At 40.6% G+C, this 20,778-nt stretch overlaps 2 protein-coding genes across 4 annotated transcripts in view; one reads left to right on the plus strand and one right to left on the minus strand.

Moving 5' to 3' along the window:
- fez2a (fasciculation and elongation protein zeta 2a) overlaps nucleotides 1-15,928 on the minus strand; it is a 35,549-nt gene extending 19,621 nt beyond the window's left edge. For all 3 annotated transcript variants that reach the window (XM_055209512.2, XM_055209511.2, XM_055209510.2), the window contains exons 1-5: nucleotides 15,516-15,928; nucleotides 14,502-14,610; nucleotides 14,292-14,408; nucleotides 674-806; nucleotides 346-602 (exon numbers count right to left, since the gene is read on the minus strand). In XM_055209512.2, the coding sequence (XP_055065487.2) occupies nucleotides 346-602; nucleotides 674-806; nucleotides 14,292-14,408; nucleotides 14,502-14,610; nucleotides 15,516-15,811 (912 nt within the window). In that variant the 5' untranslated portion in view covers nucleotides 15,812-15,928. The remainder of the gene's footprint in view (nucleotides 1-345; nucleotides 603-673; nucleotides 807-14,291; nucleotides 14,409-14,501; nucleotides 14,611-15,515) is intronic.
- The window catches only part of cnih4 (cornichon family member 4), a 185,448-nt gene that overhangs the window by 159,490 nt on the left and 5,180 nt on the right, over nucleotides 1-20,778 (plus strand). The gene's annotated exons all lie outside the window — the stretch shown is intronic.

A 20,778-nucleotide genomic window follows, 5' to 3' on the forward strand; every position in this document is an offset into this window, starting at 1 on the left:
GTTTGCTAGGATTACGTGCGTGCGCATGTAACATCAAAACAATTTAAACAGCCACTACTATACACAGTGTTAATTCAGACAGGCACATAAACTGTATAACAGTTATACGTCATCTATGATGAATCTTGACTTGAAAGAGTGTTTTGTTGATTTGGCAGAAGAATGTTTTTCTGAACATTGCCAGTGCTGAACCTTCCTGAAACCGTGGCCATAAAACAGTGATACGAATCGAACTGTGAGCACCGTTAAACCCCTACGTGTGATAGAATCACCTGTCCTCTTGGGTGCTAATATTGGTTTTATATGGTGTCAAGAGCTGAAAATCAAAAAAAGAGAGAAACTCACAGATGAAGGTAACCTTTCTGATCGACTGTGAAGCGCATTCTTTACTTTCCTCTTCTTTCTCAGCATCTCTTCATGTTTCTTCTGACAGTTCTGCACGTCTATGAGAACTGAAATGAAGCTGTTTTTCACCTCCTTCTCAAACTCCAGCTCATCCCTCGTGGCCAGGTGCTGTATCAGCTCTTCTGAATATCCACGTATGGTCACCTCCACATCCACCAGACGCTGGTTCAGCTCAGCTACTGACATCAGCCTCGCTCCTGTGCAGAGATACTCGCATCACACGGGTACAACAGACCAAAACGTGGCTGTAACAGAAAGAAGTACTCACTTTCTTCATAGACGTGGTTGGAGTGAGATCTTTGGGTTTTCTGAGAGATGACGGAGAATTCTGACTGTGGAGAGTTCTGGTTTGATTTAATCTCTGGTGAATCCTGCATGATCTGCTCGATCTCCTCAATAACCTTTAAAATAGTAAAACCAAACACAAATGCACAGTAGTTTTGTCAAATTCTCAAACCACAGTAAATGAATACAATTAATCACAGCTGTTTAATCTAAAGATTGTGGCATCATGAGAATATTTAGGATATTGAGTCAGGTTTGCTAAATGATTTCAGAGAACTTTTTATCAGATAAAACTGTTTAAAAAGTATATTATCGGACAAATCACATTAAAGTTAATTTCAAACACATACAGTAAGTACAAAATTTTTTTATTTTTTTAGAAAATGCAAAATGGCATAAAAACATGAAATGTAAAACCACATGCACAGGTTACAGTTTTTTTCGATTGCTAAACGACAGTGGGCACAACTGGAGCAACATGTGCAAAACTCTAACTACAGTCTGCACTACCAAAAGTCACCTGAGCTAAATGATGTTTTATTAACAAAGTTCGGGAGGAACATGTTCAAATAATCAACCTAATCACCTCAACTATGACCAGCTGTTGACAATCAGCAATCAGGTATCCACCTGATAGGCATCAACAGAAACCTATATAGACTGGAAACCAACTCACCCTCATTCCTTGATAGTTTCAGCATGAATTGAACATTGCTTAAACTTAAGACAAACATCAACCAACGCCAACATCTTCTCTAAGAAGTTCCATAATCTTTCACATCTCTCTTCAACCAACTCTTCCATCTACAAAATCCACACCCTGCCGCAAAGCCACAAACTAAACAAGGAAAGATCACAAAGCTACATCTCTACTCACCAAAAGGTTTTCCATCCTCGCAAGAGCGGTTTTGTCAGACCGCACCAGCAGGCCTTCAGCCTGTCCAGGTTGTGATCAAGATTCTGCCGCCAAGCCTCAATAATTTTTTCGCCCCGAAGATCGCCGCAAAGCAGCCTGCCATGCACTGCATGATGCAACACATCCCAGCGATACAGGTTTCCCATCCAGCTCAAGCATGTTTCCGCCAGCGGTGTTATAGCCCTGCTTTCACAAACCTTTCCGTCTAATTTCTAACCATTTCCCCTGTCTGTGGCCTGCGGCTCCACCATCGGGCTCGAGCACGAGGCTGCCTCCGCTAGCAGCATATGCCCGGACGCCCCTACCTTTTCCCCCTTTATAATTATAATTATAAATCAAACCGGTATGACATACATACACAGCACACATTAATTTGTAACTTGCATCATGTTGCCAGCTGCGCAAGAAATAACTTCAAAGCCACATGCACACTGGCAGTGGAAGCAGCTCCTGTTATCCAACAGCTACATTAATTTAATTCCATACTGGGAAACGCGATCGTTTTACATAAGGAACACAACCCGAGCCCATATTGATTCCTCGCATCTGCAGGTGACACCTTGATGTTGTTCCGCTGGCTCGTGTGCGTACCCTGCTCAGGGGTTGCTTTTCCCGAGCAACGGCATAACGTGCTGCTAAATCACCATACTGTGCATAGTTGGAGAGGCCAGCTGGCTTGTCATGACTATTTCCCGAAAACATAGCAACTTTGTCGCACATCCGTCGCTGAACTATGTTGGCTCAACAATAAAGTAAATGATGTCAAGACAAATTAATCTTTTCAGATCGATTTAATTTCCTCTTATTGCTGTAAACTACATACATCACATCATAGCTTTTGTTGTCACGTTTTAGTTCTTTGTTGTTTAAATCCAAGATTCGTCTTTCATTCGCAAGTTTCCTTCTACATCACTCATTCCAGGGATTCCCCAGGGTCTTAAAGCTCGTAGTTCTGCGCAGTTTTCCAAAAACAGCGTTTCAATTCTGTTTACAACCTAAAAGACATGTAACAGACTTTGTCTATATTTAGATTACGGTTATAGAAATCACTGCATGCTGCTTTCTTATTTGTTTAAAAGCATGATCTACCCAAGTCTACATGTTATACTAACTAGGAACTATACTTCTAACCACAGCCGTCCAACTGATATTTGGACATTTTATGCGGCTGATAAATAACGTCACTGAGCCTGACTAAACTTAAGAGCACTTTCTCTGAGATCTTTTCAAATAAAAGATCATGTCATTTAATTCAACATGGATGAAAGTGCAATTTTAAATAAATTATTTATTGATAAATAATGTTCTATTAAAGAAGCAGTTTTTGTTTGTAGCCTATTGCCATCAATCATAGTTCTTAGAAATAAAATTGGAATCGGCCAAAGCATGTATCAACATGCCACAATTAAAGTGAAACTGAAATTCTGAATTAGCCAAGGAAATTGGAACCAGTGCATCTTCACTTGAAACCCCCACCTCAAATGCCTCTTTAGATACCATCCTCCAAGCTGTATCCCCCAGAATCCTACAAACCTACCCAACCCTTTGAAAGAGCTTCAAGACCTACTCTTCTTACAACCTGTTTTTCCTGATTTTGTCCCTACTCACCATCTCATTCATATCCTACCTCAATCACCACAAGAACCTCAAAGCCAGCTCCATTAAAGGATACCTAAGTGGAATCCAAAATTTTCCACAAACTTCTTTTTCGGCTCACCCTCTCCAGTAATAGCTAGCACCCAGACATCCACGCTCGTTAGAAATCCAAAGAACCCACCCGTCCTGATGCAAGACAGCCAGTAACCTTAGAAATACTCACTATATGCATCTCCACCCTTTGTCGAGATTTCCACTCCACTAACACTACCCTCATACTCTACGCAATGTTCATTCTGGCCATCACTTGCAACTTCAATCCAAATAATCACCCAACAGTTTCAGATCTATCACTTCTGGACAACGATACCATTTCTTATTCTATCAAACATAGCAAGACGGACCAAATGAGAAAAGGCCATTCCATTTACATCTTCAACTTCCAAACACCAATTCAACCATACCAGACTCTCCTAGCATATCTACATTCCAGCGACTCCCAGGTTAGATCCACATCAAACCCACTCTTCACAGATGACTCAAATCGCCGGGTTCCACGCTTCCGGTTCCAAAACACCTTAAATCTGTCCTACTCCTATCTGGCTTCCCAGCAGACCTTTTCTCCAAAACCTACATTCGATCGAATCGCTCCAACATCAGAGAAGCTCAACGAACCTTCATCAGCGGATCCCACCAGCTCCATCCCACCAGCTCCAAGACCGCATAAACTATCAGACTTTATCCACTGCCGCAGCAGTGATGTTTCCTCTGCTCCTGCAGGAGCCCCCCCCCCTTTTTCCCTGCACTCTACTAACCTCCACTGCTATGGAAGTGGTTTCCCTCTGCTCCCGCAGGAGCCCTCCCTTCCACAATTTCTCCACTGCCACAGCAGTGATGTTTTCCTCTGCTCTAACATCAAACCGCTCCCACATCAGAGAAACCCAACAAACCTTCATCAGCGGATCCCACCAGCTCCAAGACTGTATAAACTATTAGACTTTATCCACTGCCGCAGCAGTGACATTTCTCTGCTCCCGCAGGAGCCCCCCCTTTTTTCCATGAACTCTACTAACCCCCACTGCTATGGAAGTGGTTTCCCTCTGGTCCCGCAGGAGCCCTCCCTTCCACAATTTCTCCACCACTACAGCAGTGATGTTTCCTCTACTCTCACATCAAACCGCTCCCACATCAGAGAAACCCAATGAACCCTCATCAGCGGATCCCACCAGCTCCAGGACAACACAAACTATAAGACTCTCTCCACTGCCACAGCATTGATTTTTCCGTCTGCTCCCGCAGGAGCCAGATTTTTACTAAAATCCACTGCCGCAGTAGTGGTGTTTTTACCATTTCCCGCAGGAGATCTGTTCTCCATTGCTGCAGCGGTGTCATTTTCTCTGCTCCCGCAGGAGCCCTGCTTTCCACCGCAGCAGCGGTGTTGTTTCCTCTGCTCCCGCAGGAGCCCTGCTTTCACTAACCTCCACTGCTATCGCAGTGATGTTTCCCTCTGCTCCCGCAGGAGCCCGTTTCCACTGCCGCAGCAGTGATGTTTCCCCTGCCTCCTGCAGATGCCTGTCTCTCCACCGCCACAGCAATGTTGTTTCCTCTGCTCCGCAGGTGCACCGCTTTCACTAACCTCCACTGTCACACCAGTGATGTTTCCTCTGCTCCCGCAGGAGCCCTGCTTTCCACAAATTTCCTCCACTGTCGCAGCAGTGACATTTCTCTGCTCCCGCAGGAGCCCCCCCTTTTTTCCATGAACTCTACTAACCCCCACTGCTATGGAAGTGGTTTCCCTCTGGTCCCGCAGGAGCCCTCCCTTCCACAATTTCTCCACCACTACAGCAGTGATGTTTCCTCTACTCTCACATCAAACCGCTCCCACATCAGAGAAACCCAACGAACCCTCATCAGCGGATCCCACCAGCTCCAGGACAACACAAACTATAAGACTCTCTCCACTGCCACAGCATTGATTTTTCCGTCTGCTCCCGCAGGAGCCAGATTTTTACTAAAATCCACTGCCGCAGTAGTGGTGTTTTTACCATTTCCCGCAGGAGATCTGTTCTCCATTGCTGCAGCGGTGTCATTTTCTCTGCTCCCGCAGGAGCCCTGCTTTTACTAATCCCCACTGCAATAGCAGTGATGTTTCCCCTGCTTCCGCAGAAGCCCTACTCTCCACTGCCGCAGCAGTGACATTTCCTCTGCTCCCGCAGGAGCCCTGCTTTCCACCGCCGCAGCGGTGTTGTTTCCTCTGCTCCCGCAGGAGCCCTGCTTTCACTAACCTCCACTGCTATCGCAGTGATGTTTCCCTCTGCTCCCGCAGGAGCCCGTTTCCACTGCCGCAGCAGTGATGTTTCCCCTGCCTCCTGCAGATGCCTGTCTCTCCACCGCCACAGCAATGTTGTTTCCTCTGCTCCGCAGGTGCACCGCTTTCACTAACCTCCACTGTCACAGCAGTGATGTTTCCTCTGCTCCCGCAGGAGCCCTGCTTTCCACAAATTTCCTCCACTGTCGCAGCAGTGATGTTTCCCCTGCCCTCGCAGGAACCCTATTTTCACAGCGGTGCCTTTCCTCTGCTCCCGCAGGAGCCCTGTTTTCCACTAATCTCTACTACCATCGCAGTACTGTCTCCTCTGCTCCCGCAGGAGCCCTACATTTCACAAATTCTCCACTGCCACAGCAGTGATGTTTCCTCTGCTCCCGCAGGAGCCCTAATTTTCACAATTTCTCAACTGCCGCAGCAGTGATGTCTGTACTGCTCCCGCAGGAGCCCCACCTTTCACAATCTCCATTGCCACAGCAGTGTCACTTTCCCTGCTCCCGCAGGAGCCCTGCTTTTCACAATCTCTGCTCCCGCAGGAGCCCTGTTTTCCCAACCACCGCAGTGGTACTATTCCCTCTACTCCCGCAGGAGCCATGCCTTCTCACATTCTCCACTGCCACAGCAGTGTCACTTTCCCTGCTCCCGCAGGAGCCCTGCTTTTCACAATCTCTGCTCCCGCAAGAGCCCTATTTCTCCACCACCACAGCGGTGCTGTCTCCTCTGCTCCCACAGTTTTCCACTGCTCCCGCAGGAGCCCTGCTCTTACAATTTCCCCACTGCCGCAGCAGTGATGTCTCCCCTGCTTCCGCAGGAGCCCTGTTTCTCCGCCGCCGCAGCGGTGCTGTTTTCTCTGCTCCCGCAGGAGCCCTGCTTTTCACAATTTCCAACTCTCACAGCAGTGATGTTTTCTACAGGAGCCCCGTTACCTCCCACTTTACATTCAGCAATTTTTTGGGGGGACACACACAGTTCCCGGCTGCTGTCCGATGCTAGTTTGCGATCTTTTGGGGGATTGTTCTGGGTTCGGGCCTAAGGCTGAGACCGGAACCCTCTCCCCGCCAGGAAGCGCTCCGGGCTTAGTTCATTAGCGAGCTTGGAGCCCTCTCCTCGGACAGCACGCCAAATACGCATATTAATAACTCTGTTCTGAATTATTTGTAAGTGTGAACTCGTGAAATGATGTTTTATTAACAAAGTTCGGGAGGAACATGTTCAAATAATCAACCTAATCAGCTCAACTATGACCAGCTGTTGACAATCAGCAATCAGGTATCCACCTCAACAGAAACCTATAGACCCCTTCAAAGTTTGTAAACATTGAATGACTATCGGGTGCGCGCGCAGCATGGGGTCAAACTGTTCATACCATCCAGGCTTTATAATGTAATCTAACAGGGCTGAAAAATTATGACTTACCTCAAATGAAGTGAACACAACAAACACAAGCCTCTTTGATATTTGCATTGTCCCAGTCTGCACGTTAATTGCTTGCAGCTGCAGATGTTGTATTTTTTTGTTTTTGAGATTCTGCATGAATCGCGAAAACTTAACGAAAGACCTGGTGCGATTTTCACAACCCACGACGAAAGTAGGCATTTTTGACGATACCGAATAATACGCAACTCTATCTGCTGTAATGCCTTTTCTGACCCTGACATGCGCAGTGGAAACTGCCTGTGACGTGAACCGTGAAGGGGTCTATATAGACTGGAAACCAACTCACCCTCATTCCTTGATAGTTTCAGCATCCCTCCACCTCCCCTTCTCTGCACGATTGCCTAAGTCACCTTACTAACCAGAACAGGGGGGATTGTTCTGGGTTCGGGCCTAAGGCTGAGCCCGGAACCCTCTCCCCGCCAGGAAGCGCTCCGGGCTTAGTCCATTAACAAGCTCGGAGCCCTCTCCTCGGACAGCACGCCAAATACGCATATTAATAACTCTGTTCTGAATTATTTGTAAGTGTGAACTCGTGAAACAGTTCATATCACCTGCAAAACTCACTTCAAGCAACACAACTCTTATCACATGACTCAAAACAGCTCAGTGCAGCCAAACACAATGCACAACCCTCACTGAGATAACACACACTGTCACTCACAACACACTGAGAGGAAAAACACTAGCATCAAACATCAATACACACAATACAAACTTATTATCTTTACAGTTTCAACAATTTCAGTGACTTCATAAAAAGTAATATTTTCTTCAAAGAAAAGAATGACAGTCTTTCACATAATTTATTGCTTATGCGTAAAAAAAATTTTGTTTGGTTCCAGTTTCCGACCGACCCTGCCAATTTATGTGCGACCCAAATTTATTTTATGAGCTTGGGGAAGAAATAATACACATTAAATAAATACACAAATAAAAAAACTTTGAGGCGAACTATAATTTATCTTTTAGTACAGAACCGTTTTTGTAAAGCACGCGTCCTCCAGCAACAAACAAAGCAGCTACACGGTCGTTAACACAATAGTTCACAGATTGTTGTCGTCACTTACAAAAGCACTGGTAAAGTGGTAATTTTTGGTGTGCATTCGAGCTGTTTCGTGCACAGCAACGTGATCTTTTGCCCCGCCGAAAGTTGTAAATTACAGACAAAAAAAGACGAGCTGAACAACGATATGCAAGTGGGCTTTTCTCTTCCAGAGAGCACAAACCAAGGCTCATTTTTGCTGGCAGTAAGTGAATTATAATATTTGAATTTATGGTATTATGACCAGGGCTTGACATTAACACCCGCCAAACGCGGGTAAGATTTCGGCCGTAAGGCGGGTTGTAGTTTTCTTAAAAGTTATGCGAAATGATAAACAATACGCAATGCGACACTGGGAAACTACAACTCCCATGAGCATTCTGCACCCAGAGCAACGCACAGAGATCTGTTGAGAGACGCGCACGCGATCAGCAGGGCGTTGCGGACCAAAGCGTCACCTTCCAGAGACCGCGCGAGAGCTGATGGATTTGCGAATGCACAAGAGGACGCAGTCTGAGCGCATACACACTTCGGGAAAGATAAAACAATTGCATGGAAGTGATTGAAGAGATATAAATTGCGTGCACACTCTCAGTGCAAGACAGTGCCGGCGCCAGCCGAGCGCTGATGAGGGGGCGTCTTAAATACCAGAGGGGGCGATCACACAAAATGCATTTAATTCCCCAAGCTAGAAAATACATATAGCTTTGGTACGTCCCTTAAGCTTTAACGTGTTATAAACAAACATCTCTGTAATACAACCACAAAAACTACAGCTACAGTGAGCAACGTACATGATCTAAACACTTTTACTATATACAACAACAAAAAAGCATACCTAACGTTACTTAACAGCACAACACTGCTCATTTGAAGTTCAGACCCAGAGGTAGTTTCTTTTTAATCCATTTCGACTGTCCATTGTGAAATTAGTTAATGCAATATAATACCCTGATATTATGAAATGTTCGTTCGTGTTTGCTTTCCATATTGCAAATAATTTTTACGTAATGGTGGGGGACAGTGTTTGCAAATGGTTTCTAGCGCAAAAACGGTCCAAACGCAACATTTTATCAAAATTTTGGTTCAATTTGATCATTTAACGTAGTTATTTTAACTGCCACAAGTAATGCACCATAAGCTAGAGATTAAACACCAGCAGATAGAAAACCACAAAAGCAAAATGACAATAACTCGTTTACACATTTAGCTATGCTTTAGGATAGGCTAATTCAAATACCTATTCGTTAACTATAAATTCAATGTCTGTTTTTTATCTATTAATATTAATAATAATACATGTATTTTACTTCTGATACACAGGTGTGTGTGTGAGAGAGAGATCGTATGCTTACCTTTAACGTTAAATGCAGAACAATAATAGGTTGGTTGTACTTTAACTTGCAAGGATGCTGAAGAACATAAACATCTGAACTTTTCAAAACTATGTACAGTCTGGCTGAAGTTCATGGTGCCAGAATTGACATGACAGCCGAACATTTGGTTCTATGCACCTGAAATGCTCCGATAATAATCCATGCCACGGCATTAATTGATGTGTGATAATCCGAGTCCGGTTTGCAGAATTTGCAGTCCTATTTTACATATATATCCATTGCTACAGGGCTGGCCCGGGTCACTCTCCCACTCCTTTCTGTAACTTTTGATATGCTTTCGCACTTCGACATCTTGATTTCCCGCTGAGACGCGGGCTCATTGTCGACGTGCGTCAAGCCGTCAACACAAAAGGCTTGTTCAACTCCATGCGGCGCTGCAAGAAACGACAGCCGGATGACGTCAAAGTACCGCGAGAACGATTCGAGAAATCATGCAAAGTGTAATTTCGTCTCGCTCTCGCGGCGCTTTGACGTCATCGGCTCACAGTTCTAGTGGCGCCGCTTGAAGTGTAACAAGCCATGGAGTGGGCGTGTGTTTATTAATGTCACGGTAGAATACATGCACACTTGATTTTTTGGTTTTGTTAAATAATTAGACTATAAAATTCACTTTAGGAACACAATACACAAGGCAAATGTGATTTTTAAATAAAATATTATCATTAAAATAAAATCCCATTCAACATTAATGGTGGTCTGAGGGGGCGAGATAGTGCCGGTGAGGGGGCGACGCCCCCTCACGCCCCCTCGTGGCGCCGGCCCTGGTGCAAGAGCGAAGAGAAATTCAGTGCATACCTGAATGCACACGAAATCAAAAGAAACCCGCCATCGAGAGGTTCGCGCATCATTTTAATGTAACAATAATGCCCTCCCGACATTTGTCATTAAAAGTCTTAAATCACTTTTATCAGAAACCATTTAGCTTATAAAATACATCTGCATGACAGTAAAATTAATGTACATATCTTGACAGTATTTACTGCTGTTGTTAATAAATATTTAAAGTGGTTATCGATGGGTTTTGTTTATCTTTTCAGTTTAGAATTAGTGTTTCTTCTACACCCCTGTTCTACTTTTAATATATTCAAGTAAATCTATTTATGCCTTACTTACTAGCATGTTTTTCATGCACCTTATATGATCTATACTGATATACCAGCTATATACCAGCTAAATGTTGTCTTAATTCGGGTAGTGCATTTGAAATTCAGTCTGCATCTAATTTAGCAAGTAAATTTGCTCGAATTAAAGTCATTTTAGGATGCCAAAGTCAAATTTAATCATATAAAATTTAAGTTTGGCTAGTACCTTTGAAAAACAACTAGCCACTTTGGCTGGTGAGCAAAAAAGTTAATGTCAAGCCCTGATTATGACATTTGTTGAAGAGTTCCACTTTTATACTTGAGCCACAGGCTCACGTAAGATATTTTTCATATCATACAGTGTTTTCCACACATAAGTTAGACTAATTCTAGTTAGACAGATTCAACACCGGCCTCCACATATTGCGTTTTGTTATTTATTTATTTTTTTACTTTAAAACACGCAGTGTATTCGTTCAGCTGCATTTACTGTTCCTGCTCTCTCTCTCTCTCTCTCTCTCTCTCTCTCTCTCTCTCTCTCTCTCTCTCTCTCTCTCACACACACACACACACACACACACACACACACACACACACACACACACACACACACACACACACAAACACACAATTAAAAAGAGATAATCCGTGGAGATACGTGGCTCTGCGCTGCATGAGACAAACACGCAATATGGCCAAAGTCACCTCAAATATATCCGCTATTCAATTTAAATATTTAACAATTTCCTACCTATCCCTTGCTGCCACTGTAAAAAAATAAAATAAAATAAATTCCCTACCGACCCATGACCTAAACTGACAACCAACCAGAACCAAACTTATTTTTTTTTATGCCTTATTTACATTTTTAGAACATCATAATTCTTTGAGGTAAATGAAAATTAGCTATTTGCTTCAATAGTTTGTAAAAATTTACAGAATTACAGTCATGAGAAAAAAGGTAGAAAGAAACTAAAAGTGTATACTGTAATTCAAACAAATAATTGGGGGACTAATCCTGCCTCTCTATAGCATCAGGGCAGGCCACTACCTACCACCCTTCTCCCTCCGCGAACCCATCTTCCTTGTTCCATTTCCAAAATTTGTCTTTCTGAGCTCTACCTTAATATATCATTATATTTATATGAAATTGCAATCAGCAGTGTTTGAAATGCACAAGGCTGAAATCAATTCTGTTTTGAATGTGTGGTTCACAGTTTTGACAGCACTGTGTTAGCATTTGAACATAGTGCTGTAAATCCACAGTGTTGTGCAGGTTGTGGTTAAAGTCATGAGATAAGTGTGTAGAGTTTTGAAAACTGTGTTCAAGCAATGAAAAATGAACTAGAGTTTGGTCCACATGAACTGCTGCTGTGCAGACTGTAGTTAGAGTTTTGCACATGTGACTCCAGTTGTGCCCACTGTCGTTTAGCAATCGAAAAAGCTGTAAAATAACACTAAATTCAAATGTCACTGCAATAGTGCCACCTAGTGGCAAGTTGAGTATCAATTGACTGCGTAGTATAGGTGAGATTTGGGATCATTCTTCAAAGTTTGGTGTCTTTGAGTGTTTTATAATGTTCAGACACGTTAAGGGAAGAAATGGGTTCCAGTTTCTTTGGTGTTTGGAACTGTAGGGTTTCAATAGTTCATCTCAAGTTGAAAAACAAAATGATGAATCAACAACTAGTGTATCACTCATAGTTAAAACAGTTTCCTGAACAAACAGGAAATGTATACTCAGGCTCCGGCTGGGCAGAATGTTATCTAGTTGCCAGACTCTTATAACAGTTATAGAGTTTGAACATAAATCATTACAAATCAGTACTTATTGACAGGAAAATAACAACGAATGATGCAAAGCATTACGGATGTATGGATGGTACATCAGTTCTTGTGGAGTTCAGGTTCAAGTTTCTGAAGCCTTTGTGTAAGCTAAATCTGACATAAACACAGAATAGCAAAACTGATGTGGTATGCATTAGATCTTTAAACTTTATCAAATCTTAAAAATGTTCTTTATATGATGAACATTTACTGGTGAACACAAAATTGTCCAATTAAATATAGAGGGTTTCAGCAGTAACAACATAAACAAGCGGGTGTCGTGGTCCGCACGTAACTTCCGGTAAACTCCGCTAAAAATAAATAACAACAAAGTTCTTTAAACGTAGTTTATTTATATAACAAGCTAAAAAACTAGATTACGAAACGAAAACATTTGTTATATTCGACGAGGCATTTGTTCAAGAGTTCAGTTTAGCAACTAGTCAGACCATTAAAAAAACGAAACCGGAAGTAAAGTTCGGATCCAGACGTGTATCGCATCAGTGCACGTGCGTCCGATGAAACCGTCTATAAAGCACCTCTGAGCAGCGTTGTCATCATCCACCACAATTCACTTCTTGTTCTCAGTTCAACTTCTTGCTTTTTAATCAAACTGATATTTTTAATGACATATTAATATTACTAAATACTCTACAGACCATCATTGGTGTGCAGGGGCCGGATTCACGAAAACATTCTTAAGACAAAAAATAAGAAAGTTCTTAAGTTAAATTATAAGAAGTGCGTAAGAATGTTCCTAAGTGGAATTCTCAAACATTTCTTAAGTTCTCAATTTTTTTCTTAAGAATATCTTAAATTTGTGTCTTACGAATAAAATGACAAGCTTTTAAATGAATTAAAATACCCTGCTAATGAGGTAACAATACACTTATCCATTACTATTTTGGCTACCTTGCGATCATTAACGCGATACAAACGAGTGATGCATTAGGACAATTACAGGATGTTATTCGCTGTTGTAACAGAGGCCAGCTAGTCTTTACGGTGCGGTGCGTATAATTCCATAATGTCCCAATCGGTCCGTCATGCGGGTCGAGCGCTCCGGGTGTGCCTGCTTCACTCTCCGTGCCCACGGCTTCGTCTCCCGCGACCCGCGCTCACGCGTCAAGAGACGGACGCGGAGGGTGAAGCGTGCCCGCGGTTTCGGAGCCCTCAACTCACATGACGGAGCGATTACCGGTTCGCCTCCCGCTTAGAGCGACAGCTGTTAAGTAATTTCACAATGAATGTAGGCTATTACGGAGGAAGTTAAATGTTTGCTAATATTATCACTAATACTTATTTGTGTTTCATATACTGAGTAGCCATTAAACTTCATTATATGAGTGTGGAATTCCTCTTTAAACTAATCTATGTGAAGTAAACTGATTAAATTGCCATTTCAGACTACAAACAACATGTCACATTTAAAACAATCAAATTAACTTATAAAACATCTTACATTTTGAGATTTAAGACTACTGTAAGGTTATCCTAACTTTAAGATGTTATTTAAGACGAGAATTGGAATTCTTCTTAATTTTTTTCTTAAGAACATACTTAAGGAAAAAAATAAGAACTTTCTTAAGAAGCTTTTTTGAGAATACAAAATATTCTTAACTTTTTTCTTAAGCTAGAATTTAAGATAAAAATGGCAGTTAAGAAGATTTTTCTTCTTAAGAATGTTTTGTGAATCCGGCCCCATGTGCAGGTGTTTAATGAATATTTTTCAGGTCAGCCTGTTATTGTGGCATCAGCCTTCAGTTAAACAGATTCTAATATCAACTGTGATTGTTCGCTTTACAGTACTGTACTGTAAAGCGAAACAATCACAGTTGATATAAGAATACATGTTGGTCAAATGTCTTTTTGTCTAAGCGGATGGTTCATGGTCACAAAAGCTGCACAAAGCTCCAGATGTGATGGCCATAGTGAACAGTCTGGTATTATGTTTAGTCAAATTACATTATATTCGCACCTGTTCAGCAGTAAGGAGCGGTTCCGCATTGATACAGGACACAATGATGGAATGCAGGTCCATTTGTTCCCTCAGGTCCTCATCATCAGAGAGATCCAGGTTCAAGCTCTCCAACCTCTGATGGAATTAAAGAGGGAAGGTGTAAGTCCTTTCTGAATACTGTCTATGAGATTAAGCAGCACAGACACAGGTTTTTGGTTTTGAACTCACAGGCCTGTTTTCAAGGCTTAGTGTTGAGAGATGAAGTGACCGAACCCGAGACTGATTCCAGTCCACTGCCATGACGTTGCCATAGTTCTTTGTGAGAGCATTCCAGACCCTGGACAAAAAAAGTGGGAGTCTATTACCAGAACCCCTTTCGCAAACATAAAATAGCCTCTTGTCGACAAAAATGCCCTATCTTTTTAATCGTTCAGAGTTTATGCAGTGCCTTCAAAATCTAAAGTGACAAAACCTGAAATAAATAAATACATTTATTTATTTATTAATTGTCTCTTACAAACCAACAGTGAGAAATGCTGACTGTGGCAAGGAAGAAGTCTCTGTTTTAGAAGATGAGGAAGAAACCTGGGGAGGAATCAAAAGTCAGCTGGAAAAAGTCTTCCAGACAAATAGCATCAATGATGATATTCACAAAATTAATATTTAAGGAATTAATTATTATCATAATAAAGACATAATATAGCAATCCATTTAGTACTGCAAAACCAATAATGTAATTTATAGATTATTTGGGGTTTCTTTGGAGGTGCATAGCTACAAAAGAAAACTGCTTGTGAAGTTAAAATGTTTAAATGTTAAAGTTAAAATGTTTTATGGTTTTTTGCAGCTTCCCTATTCACGTGTATGTGTTTATAAGGCACTCTTGTCCGCACCATCATGGTGGCCCCGTTTACGTCCCGTCTAGATATTTATTATGTCTATGGTAAACACAAGACACCGTAAACAACGCTCACGTGCCATCCATTCATACTATTTCACAATTATTTTTAAACATCAAGTTATCATTTGCAATATAAATGACAAAAAAGACAGAAAATAAAACCAGTACATAAGGAGATTTCACTATTTAGCACTGATGGCTTTCATTTTACCGGTACGAATCCCTTAGTGTACAGCTATGTCCCGTGATGACAAGCTTTTCGTTTCTAAAACAAATAAAACAAAACTAACATGATGACGTGCACTAATGCGGTATAACGGATACTGGTTTTGTTGACTTACTCATCACATTTAAGGGTCGTGTCCTCATTTATTCGATTCACTGGATCTATGATGGCGGGTTTAGTGTCTGTTTTTTGGAAGCAAAATTGTAACTTCTCGTCAAAGTGGCTGATCATCTTCTCCGTGGATGTGTAAGAGCTAAAATCAAACCCGTTTTCAGTGTTTGAATATTTATCCAACATCACGGACATCTCTGTGGGTGTGGGGTTCAGATGAATCTGCTGTCCCGTTACGCCTTTGAATAGATTAAAATCCTGCCACTCGTCATTCTCTCTGTGCACTGAAGGCTCGGCCATAACTGCAGCTAGAGAGACGAGACGATCTCCAATGGGAAGACAAGACAGACCCGTCCATGGCTGAAGCTTACCTTATGAATATTAATTATACTGACAGTGAAGAAACCAGAAACGTGATATAGAGACAGAGCGCAGCGCGTCACAACCTGAAAACCACGCCCACCGGGGGGGAAAGCAATCCAACAGTCTCCATTGACTTTGTATTGCAAAAGGCCGCCTCCTTGTCATTTCTGGCTTATAACAAAAAACTGAATAATGCCTAAAAGCTGCTTTGGGACAATATGTACAGCTAACAAGCCAAAGAACACAGAAATAAGTTTTTATAAGCTGTCGAGCCGTAAAACCCAGTCTTTAAGGAGAATAAAGTGGATCGCCGATTACGTTTCCCCCTATTGGACGCAGTTTTACTAATAGGAGTACTATGAAAAGTTGCCTGTTTCCATTTCTGTGTCTAAACGCTCGTTTTTTGAAGTCGACAGCCCACAAAAAACTATTTATTTATTTTTTTGGCGTGTTAGATGTACACCTTGTCACACAGCAGCTTTTAGGTATTATTCTGTTTTTAAGTTTAATCTGTAAATAAGTTTTTATAAGCTGTCGACCCCAAAAAACGAGCGTTTAAAGACACAAAAATGGACACAGGCAACTTTTCACAGCACTTCCATCAGTAGAACTGCGTCCACCAGGGGGAAACGCAGTCGGCGATCCACCCCACTCTCCCCAAAGGCTGGGCTCCACGGCTCGACAGCCCACAAAAACCCATTTCTGGGTTCCTTGGCCTGCCAGCTGCACACACCGTCACACAGCAGCTTCCAGGCACTATTCAGTTTTTTGTTATAAGCCAGAAATGACAAGGAGGCGGCTTCTCGCAACACAAACTCAATGGAGACGGTTGGATTGATTTCCCCCCCGGTGGGCGTGGTTTTCAAATTTGCATAACGGCGCTCTGTCTCTATCGATTAAATATTCATGAACAGAGCTTTTACACTGACACAGCTGCCAGCGTATTTCTTTCAACCAATTAGCTGAGACTACTGAGCGAACGTACCGTTACGTCATTAATACACATGAGTCTTTAGGTGCTTCTCAATTCTTATTTGTGCATCCTCGTTTATTTCCTCACGTAGCTCCACCCTCCAAGGATATTCAAGAGGAAAGCAGAGGTTTATTTGCATAAAGCATATATATATATATATATATATATATATTTGCATAAAGCATATATATATATATATATATATATATATATATATATATATATATATATATATATATATATATATATATATATATATATATGTGAAGAGTTTGGTTCCACAACGCAATAAATCCATTTTGACAAATTTCGGTAAAAACGTGTTTTCTATACCAAGAAAGTGACAAGATGAAAACCAGTATTTTCTGTTACAAACTTTCACATAGCATCTTTAGGTTATAAAAACATAAAAAATTCAAATCCATAACTTGATTTTCAAAGATTTATTATAAAAACGAATTCTTTTTTCCACAAAATGCAATAAATCCATGACAGTTTTTTATTTCAAAATGCTATAAATCTATTAAATCAATGTATAAATGTGCATTCATCTTTGCCATTTTATATTTATTTAGTTGACTAGTGGTATACAATGATTAAAAAATAAACATTTATGGCATTAACCAAAACACTTACTTTGTTATATTAAGAACACAATGTTTTAGCATGAGCAGCTTGATGCTGTCTGGAGAACAAGCAACCGAGTGCCTCTCGCGGAAATTATTAGCTGTTGATGGCTTACGTTTCTTTCCCGTCACAGAAAACCATCACAGGTTTGGCAATGCTATTAAAGTATTATTTTGTTTTGTTTGTTGATCACGAAGTACAAAGTAGATGAGGAAAACTAGGACTCCGTGTACTCAGCGCGCCGCCATGTTTGTTTACATTGCGTGAATGGTCCGCTGTAATATCAGAAATGGATTTAATGCATTCTGTAAAAAAGGAGCAGTGGCGTTTGTCGCATTTTGGGAAAAAAGATGACAGAATATCACGGCGGGTATTGGATTTTGCGTAAAATTAATTATTTACTTTTAACTACTGACCTGATATAATACTGATTTTGGCAGTAACTCATTTTTTTCAAAAATGGCGTTTATTGCGTTTTGGAACCAAACTCTTCATATATATATATATATATATATATATATATATATATATATATATATATATATATATATATATATATATATATATATATATATATATATATATATACGTATATATACAGGGGCGCAATGAACAGTTTCAAGGGGGGTATGCTAGACAGAATTTTGGGCCCCTTCCTTTAGAGGATTGTTTGATTTTCATACCATAATGTGTAGCTATATAAAATGACTCAGTTGAGTGCGTTTATTTAATTTTACAGGTCGCATTTGCAACTAAAAATAAATGCATGAAGCAAAATAAAAAGATTTATTCGAAAAACAAATAGCCTACCATTTTAATCTGGTAAGGCAGAAAACATTCACGTGACTGATTTTAAAGAGATCACTAAAAGAAGAATAATGCATGGAGATGCATTTCTGAACCTATGGAAATCTATGGAAGGCGCTTTAAAAGTCGCGGCAGTCGAGTTTTCTGTGCGGTTTTAGAAGCGAAATGTGTACAATTATGTTTAGCCTAATAGTTCCTTCTTCCGAGTTCATATTGATGATCTTATAGTCCATTTAAAAATGTTCTTACGAACTGACTGTATTCGTCAGAAAAACACTAAATAACTTATATTCTCTTTATGTCGTTTTATCTCTGAGTGTGGTAGTATGTGTTCCGTCCTCCGCTCATGACAAAAAGCGTGGCCGGCAAAATTAAAATTAATATTACGTTGATCTTTAAGAGTGAGTCTTTGCCCGCACACGCCCTTCGCCAGTGACACAGAAATTGCAAAAAGCACAATCGGCTTAAGTTTCAAATATGACGTTGATTTTTAAAGTCAAAAGCATGCCGCATCAAATGTGCTGCTGATGGGCATGCAAATTTATTTCTGTGCACTGAAGGCTTTTTTTAAAGCAATTAAAGTGATATATCCCCTAATATGATTTTGCACATCCAACAACTATCATTACAAAGATAATACTGCATGTTTTGGTATTTGGTAATAGGCTATATTGCAGTAGTTCATATTTGTTACATAATGAAATGCACGGTGTTCTTTTTAATGTTCTTTTTCTTTCATATTTACAACACTTATCAACAAAACATTGATTAAAATTAAGAGACAATATATATTAAACGAAATTCATTTGAAGCAAACAAAACTTAATTTAAAGTCGAAAATTATGTCTTATGACCCACTCCTTTTGTAGCCTTCAATCCATTACAACTCCCAAAATATGACGTTTAAAATTAGAGTCTTAATAATTGAATTAAATTAAAACAAAACATTAACAACATTACAACAACATTTAAACACAACAATACTCAAACATAAACATTCTCTATTAGGATGCATGTTAAAAACAATCTGATATAGCGTTTATAATAGCTGCACTAAGTTTACTATTTTGGGCAAAACCTCAGTTGCAAATATGAATAAAAATGAATCACTTTTACTTTGAAAATGATGCGCTGTCACATTAAAACCAGCTCTTAGTCATTTAAAATTTAACTAAATTATGGCTTAGACAATTCTCCTATTTCATATTTATTTAGAAAATAATATTTTTAACTCCGCCTATTAAGTTATTGTCTGTCTTAGAAATGCAATAGTTGTCAGCAGTCGCTAATATTTCCTTAAATAAAGCCCTTGCTGTCCTTTTGTACTAACACAAATATTTTTCTTTTTTCATGAAACATAGAGTTTACGGATCAGCATGAACGCTTTTTAGTGGCATGTAAGATCTTACCTTGAAATGGCAAACTGTAGGGCTGTCGACTATTTGTGGTAACTTTGCATAGCAAACCCGCCAAACTGATCCCAAATAAAAATGTTGTCTACTCACCCATATCCATATCCGCACAATCAAATTAAAAACCACCAGAACCGCCAAATATGTAATTGCATCTACTAGGTCATGATTGCACGCTGTTTTTTAAAAAGTGTCTCAATTTTACTCAACACAAGTCATTCACAGTAGTTTTAAATTAATTTTCTTTACATTTTACTACAGTGGTAATAATTAAACGTGTACAATAAAAAAAACGGAAAAGTGATGACGGTGGGGCCCCCTAGCGTACTTATGGGCCCATATGCCTGGCATACTCTGAACCCCCCCTAACGGCGCCCCTGTATATATATACGTAAATGTTTCTTAAATACTTAAATGACAGCGTGTGTGTGTTTGTATTTATATATACATAATTATTACACACAGCACAAACTCATATATTATGCAAAAAAAAAAAACACTTTTATTTTGTATGCGATTAATCACGATTAATCTTTGCCCAACACTATATTTATTGTTGTCCACTTGGTGAAAGTAATACCTTGACAAGCGATTTACCTCGCCGAAACGTTGGTGGTAATTAATAAACTCTACTTCAGTGAGTGTGCAGTTATGGTACATTCACACAGGGGGAAAGCGTTAATGCTTCTCATTAATGGGTGACGTCATGCGTTGCCGAACTAAATTGTGTATCCATCAGCATTGCGTCATTGCCATTGCTCGTTGAACATTTCTCAACTTTTCAAGTGCCAGTGTGTGCGTCAATGTGTGCATCTTATGCAAATTAACTAGTGCAAACCAGCCAATTACATTTATGCAAGACCGAAGCATGTGTTGGGGCCACTGTGATTGGCTGTTGGCTAAGTTTCAGACACGCCTTCTGTCAAGTGTTAACGCTTTCGCCCCGTGTGAAGGTAATGCCCTGCCACCGACGCTATAGAAGAGTAGTGGACGTTCTGCCTTCCGATTGGTTGCCACTGAACATTTCCACCTTTCGATTGGTTGAATTGAGTTGATTTCATCTCTCCTTGACGCTCACGCCGTCC

This window comes from Misgurnus anguillicaudatus, chromosome 10 (genome assembly GCF_027580225.2).
Source record: "Misgurnus anguillicaudatus chromosome 10, ASM2758022v2, whole genome shotgun sequence".
NCBI lineage: Eukaryota > Metazoa > Chordata > Actinopteri > Cypriniformes > Cobitidae > Misgurnus > Misgurnus anguillicaudatus.